Here is a 6,812-nt window from a genome sequence, read left to right on the forward strand (position 1 = left end):
CGTCTACTCGTATATTTACGTTACTGCCTTTCCTTAATATAACTTGTTTCAAACGACCTTCAGGAAAATTTGGCTTTTTGTGGAGTCTCCATCCAAATCTTACCCCAAACACAATCACGACCTAAGTCGCTTTACGAATCAGGAACATGTATTTTCAGTGGTATAGTCGATATAATTCACTTCCTGGATAGTGAAATACGTGAACAGGAAATGTATCATGATGATACAGCGTTTCTGTCATGATGCACTGTCGACTATGACGGTACTCTTCAGCAATGTAGACGACAAGAAAACACGTAAGGTTGTGAACAATGAAAGCCGTCAGTCTCAATACATAGATGTTTCCAATGAGTGCGTTACTTTATGTAAAGCTGTGCAAATAAAGGAAACAACAAAATTTTGCCCATAACTATAAATGAGACTTTTGAAGTGTCATAATTTATTTCCGCTCGGTTATTTTACGCAAAAACATATATGAACATACCAATACCTGCTGAAAGTAGTTCCGATCTCAATGAAAATATGGGTCAAATTTAACATGCTAAAACTTAATATAGGTTAATGTTAGTACTCCATAAACATATTATATATATATATATATATATATATATATATATATATATATATATATATATATATATATATATATATATATATATATGTGTGTGTGTATGTGTGTGTGTGTGTCTATATAATTATATATATATATAATGTAAAATACATACATACATGCATACATACGCGCATATACATGGATTAAAATGAGAGAGTACCGCTTGGTTTATCATATACGGTTAGAGTTACCTTACATTTGGATTTAGTCGCTTTCGAGGATACGAGTGTTATATAGAAATAACGGACAACGCGCTGACAATTGACGTTTATCTATGGGCAAGGGCGAGAGGAAAGCCAAAAATTAACGGGCGAGGCTTGCTGAGCCCGTTAATTCGGCATTCCTCTCGCCCTTGCCAAGAAATGAATCTTAATGGTCAGCGCGGAGTCTGTTAGTTCCATTACATTATCAACGAACCCCCAAAAAACTATCAAAACTTGCCCATTTTTGTCTGTCAAACGTACAATTATTTTACACAACTTCATAACAGTCAAAGTATGCAGTAATGCATGTCATACTTTATTATTTCATGCGTCCAGTAGTGTCTGATAAATTTTCTCATTTTCAGTAAAAATTATTCTTCTCTGAAACCGCCAGCCTAATCGCTCTCGAATTTGGGTTGGATCTTTGCAAGAGTGTTACTCTTCTAATTTGTTGAAATTCTGACAAAATTGGAAAAAATTATTATTTTTGACCAATTTCGTAATTTTGGTCAAAAATTAAAACCCTCGACAGACAGCTTCCATATTTGGTACACAGACGTACAAAGATGACAATAGTTAGATATGTGGAAATTTTCCTAAAACATAAAAATTTGTAATTTCTGACAATATTGTCATTTTGATCAAGAAAACTTGTTCTCAAAATTACTTGTTTGATAGCTTTGTAATTTGGTATAAAGTCCCGAGGGATGTTATTAGATAAATTTTCTGCTCAAAGTGTTGGGAAACCCCCAAATTTCTATATTTTAGGTAATTTTCTCAGTTTGTGACCTTAAATGACCTACACCAACTCAGGATATTTGTGAGACATATTTGGTATCAATTTGTAGAAAAAGTTTGATCTAGAAACAAAGCTGAGGTGATGTTTTTCATTTCGGATCAATTTTTGGAACTTTTCCATGTAAGACATACAAAAACTGACAAGAAATTTGGATCAAGGATAATTCCAGATGTTGTAATCACCGCCCACAGTGGAAGGCCTGTAACTACCTAAATTGCTGTTTACATTAGAATGATAACACTTATCGCATTAATTAAAAAATCTCCAAGGTTGTAAATATAATTCCTGTCATTTGGTCTTATGTGATACCAAGGGGTGGAACATTTGATATTCAGGAGGGGGTAGGGTCTAGAAGATTGATGATGTTGCATACCAGATCCCTTGTACATTTTTGCCCACTCCCATCCTTCTTTTTGTCAAGCCTTCTCTGTCTATGTTTTTGTTGTTGACATTTGCTTATGTATTTAGGATCTGCTCGTCCCATTGCTATAGAAGTTGATATGCATGTTCCTAAAGATGACCTCCAGTACCTAAGTTGGAGACTTTATTTACTTTTGTCATTCTTGTTTTTCCTGGTTTAAATATTTCTCGAATGGACCGATTCAAACCGAATGTGAGTACATAGTGTCCTTGACGGTATTTTTTATTTTGTGACCGGCATTTGTTATATTATTATTATTATTATTATTATTATTATTATTATTATTATTATTATTATTATTACACTTATTTAAAGAGGGTAATCTGATTACAGTAAAGTAATTGTAATTTCCTTCAGAGCCCCCATGAAAAGAGTCGAATAAACAAAAACGTATGGAATAGACGACCAGAGGATGTCGAAGACAAAGGAAAAATAGGCTAGTCTAAGTCAGAGCCTTCATTACAATATTTCATGAAAAGATAACAATGCAGTTTTGATTTAAACGTCGACAAGGCTTCACAGTCACGGATAGTTGGGGGAATGGAATTCCAGATTTTAGTAGCTCGATATACAAATGATCGTTGACCCATGCCTGTCCTAAACATTGGTGAGTAAAGGTTACCATTACTAGAACTACGAGTATTTAAACGATCCATTTCTGAGAGAGGTTGGAATAGATCACTAAATTATATATATATATATATATATATATATATATATATATATATATATATATATATATATATATATATATATATATATATATATATATATATTACTTTAAAGCGTTATGGTGCTTCTCTGTTGCAGATTTGACAACCCTTGAATTTGAGACGACCGACACAAACGTGACCGAATCTGAACCAATCCCTGAACTATCTGCATTGACTGCTTGTATTTGGGTGAAAATTAACGAGGCCGAACACGACGCAGCTTTGGTGTCCTATAATGTCCCCAGACGTGACAATGAATTTCTTATCTACTATCATGGCATTGGCTTAAAACTTTTCATTGGCAAAAAGCGAGTGGCTTTCCTTCACCACAACTTGAAGACGATGTCTGGCATCACGTGTGCATCACATGGTCTTCAGGTGACGGCAGCTGGAAGTATTACCATAACAGTGTTCTCTATGAAGCTGGCACAGCACATCGTATTGGATATACAATAAAAAGTGGTGGGCTAATGGTGTTAGGGCAAGACCAGACCCATGTAGGTGGTGGGTACGATGCAAAACAGGCACTAGTTGGTAGTTTGACACAATTCAATTGTGGTCAAGGATGCTTGATGGAGATGAAATTAAATCAATATTAGGAGATTGTTCAATCGCTGGTAATATATTGGTGTGGAATATTTCTAATCTGCGTGTAGAGGGCGACGTTTCTCTGAAAACCAAAGACGTTTGCGGTAAGTCTCATATACAAAAAAATGCTCAACTAATTATCAGATGTCAGACCTTATTATTTCAACAGACCACTGCATATGCACCGTGGCTTAAAGTATAGTATGAGGTTCAATAAATATTAAAGAACTTGGAAAATCTAAGTTGCATTTTATAGAAATATGAACATAGACCACTTTATATACGGATAGCCGAAAGGTAGACCATGAAGGTATGAGTGTTTTTTTTTTTAATTTGTATATATTGTGTATTGCTGTTCCAGTATTTAAAAAGCGGTATTCAGTATTTTTGTCGACCTCTACAAATTATGCGGCTGCTTTTTGCATTCTCTGAATAGCGTATCGTAAACAAAGCCATTGTTGAACTTAATAACAACGAATATGAAATTATTCGCCACGCAAATCCCTTAACTGGTCGCTATGATGTTTGCAAGTAATGTTTTGATGATATGACCATAACAAGGGTCTCATGAGCTGCCAGTCATCGTGGATTTAAACTTTAAAATGGCCAAATTTGTATAAATATCGATTTATCAGAATTCTCTATAGAGGCTTTGTAGATCATATGATCGGTTTACTATACGCTAAATGCAAAGGTTATAGGCCGTGTGGAGTTTGAGAAGATTTTATATAATTATTTTTTCAGAATTTTCTTTGACCTTTAACCTATCAATACACATATGCAGCTAAATAATGGCCATATCTCATTCTGGCCTATATAGTAGTGCTGTGGGTCTGGTGTCTATTGGCCATTGATCAGTGGGGAACCAAACTTAGCATCTAAATTTCGAGCTTGGCCCCTTACCTTTGACCCTCATATCATCTTGTTTTCATTTATTATGCACTTATCTAATTCTAAGCTAGCCAATAAAGCTTGATTTTGGTGAACAGGTATAAGTATGAAAACGAAGAGTTTTGCCAAATGTCACGTGACCAGAACGACGCTTGACCTCACTTTAACAAATATGACTATAATTCAGTAATTATATGTGCCACTGCCTTCATATTTTGTTGCATGAAGCATCTTATGGCGCCACATTCCGTACCCAAATGAAGTACGTACACATGTAATTGTGGGCTAGCCAATAGCGCTAGAAATCTGATTTTGTGGTGGACAAGGATAAGAATATGAGATCAAATGTTTCTGCAAAATGTCACATGACCAGATGACCTTGACCACAATGATGACCTTTGACTTCTAAAAACACACTTAAATTGCTTGGGCCCCTGCAGCTATATTTGATATTGTAATTGTTTTAATAAACAAACTATACAGTCATTGTATATTTTGCAAGTAACATTTTTCGTCTCTCGGTGTCTAACATTTTAGATCAAAGTGTTCTGAAATTCAAGACCAAAAACACGAATGTATTGGTATCTCAACTGATTCCCGAGTTTACTGCTATATCTGCTCTCATTCAGGTTAAAATCAACGAGGCTAGACACAACGTAACTCTGGTTTCTTACGCTAAAGGCGCGAAAAAAGTGACGTCAGAGGATATTTTCAAAAAACTTCCCAAAGGAAATAGTATTTGAAAAAGTGCCCGGTCATGTTACCGTACGCTTAGTTTCAAGCCCAAATCAGCCAGTCATAATATTTTCATGATTTTTCATTCATCATATTTCATGATTTCATTTCCAGAGTCTTGTCATCTTCTTGGTTAATTACCAGATTCATTTATGTTGGTTACCAAGTACACATCCAAAAGCAAGTTACCGTTATTCGAATGTATATAACATCTTAAGGGTGCATCCAAGAATATGGCCGCATATATGTAGCTTTATATAACATCTGGACATCTTACGATTACTTATTGAAAGAACGCAAAAGCTATGTGATATACAGGCCTTTCTGCATTCACTGACCAACACTGCAAAAGTAAAATGATATGCTAATTTGGGAAAGAACGAAACTCAAATACCAGGCCTTTGGGTCACACATTCAAAAGGTTCCCTGTTTTCTTATTTCTTCAGTATCTCATATATTTCAGATCGGACAATACTCAAACTGACGACAGCAAGTACAAACGTGGTTGTAACCAAACCAATTCCTACACTCTCTGCTTTGACTGCATGCATTTGGGTTCAGATAAATGAGACTGGACACGATGCAGCTTTTGTGTCTTACGCCACATCTGAACACGAAAACGAATTCTTAATCTACTATTATTGCGTCGGCTTCCACGTGTACATTAACGGTGTCTTGCTAGTTATTCGAACAGCGCCTATAGATGATGGTGCATGGCATCACGTGTGCATCACGTGGTCTTCTAGTGATGGCGGTTGGAAATATTATCACAATGGCGTCATCAGCAAAGAAGGAAGTGACTTTCAGATCGGGCATGCCTTAGGCAGTGGTGGATTTTTAGTCTTGGGACAGGAACAGGACACTGTCGGAGGAAGCTATGATGCTCGTCAAGCAATGGTTGGTAGTTTAACAGAATTCAACTTGTGGTCCAGATCACTTACTGCCGATGAAATTGCTGAAACTGCCGGAGATTGTTCAATTGATGGCGATGTCTTTTCTTGGAATATCGCTGATCTCTTCATAGAGGGGGACGTTCTCCTGAAGATAGAAGACGTATGCTCTAAGTGAAAATTTCGTTGCTCCAGCAAAAATGTGCCTTTAACATCACATAAATGACATAAATGAACTTTATATCCTTCAGAAGGCACGGATCTGTGCATATACTTACCAAAAAACTAAACCCCAGATTTGATTGCTAGTAATTGTTTCACTGTTCGATTACTCGTCGACATTTGATGAAAGCCATTCAGGCTAACCTGTAGTCGTTTTCATATCGTCAGAGGTCATCACAAATGAATTTTCAAGATTAAATCATATTTGTCACGTTATATAAATTGTCTTGTCACAGGATGAAACAAAGTCAAATTTGTTTCTCTTTCTCTTCAAATTAGAGTATGTAAATCTAATTCAATAATTGATTCAAAGTATTAATATCTTTTTTACTATTCTCAGATGTTATTATATCACAATTGTTGATAATTTTATTCATCCTTAACTCTTGGCATAAGTTTCGCTCATTACTTAGTACCTTATCCCTTCATTCAACACTTTGAGATTAGCATAATATGTAGAGTTGGCCTCCGACATACATTTTCGGACCCTAAGATCTTAACTAGCCCTTTGCTTGAGTGGACTCATTCTGAGAAATTAAAATTTTACATTCCTCATAGCGTTAACGTAGACCATAGCGGCCATCTTGAAATTCTAAAATCATACAGTTGAGGGCCAGTTCGTTTTTGTTTTAATGAAAAAGCTTTGAGATTTTTGAACCATATTTCTACTTGCATATCCTCAGCAAGGTTGGTTTTGTGTGAGCCACACCTCTCTAAGCATAAGCAGGTAACATATA

At 35.7% G+C, this 6,812-nt stretch overlaps 1 protein-coding gene across 1 annotated transcript; it reads left to right on the forward strand.

Annotated features, from left to right (window-relative positions):
* Window positions 1-256: 256 nt before the first annotated feature.
* Window positions 257-6,031, forward strand: LOC139150326 (neuronal pentraxin-1-like). Its single transcript, XM_070722631.1, has 2 exons — window positions 257-296; window positions 5,427-6,031. Exons 1-2 carry the CDS (start codon window positions 257-259, stop codon window positions 6,029-6,031), a joined length of 645 nt encoding a protein of 214 aa, XP_070578732.1.
* Window positions 6,032-6,812: the final 781 nt, after the last annotated feature.

The sequence above is a fragment of the Ptychodera flava genome, chromosome 2 (genome assembly GCF_041260155.1).
Source record: "Ptychodera flava strain L36383 chromosome 2, AS_Pfla_20210202, whole genome shotgun sequence".
NCBI classification, from domain to species: Eukaryota; Metazoa; Hemichordata; class Enteropneusta; family Ptychoderidae; genus Ptychodera; species Ptychodera flava.

What these genes read in the sequence shown, in the direction of transcription:
- LOC139150326 (XM_070722631.1), top strand. Translation starts at nt 257, where the DNA reads ATGACGGTACTCTTCAGCAATGTAGACGACAAGAAAACAC. An exon ending in TGTAGACGACAAGAAAACAC is followed by an intron (nt 297 to 5,426) that starts GTAAGGTTGTGA and finishes CATATATTTCAG; the next exon opens with ATCGGACAATACTCAAACTG.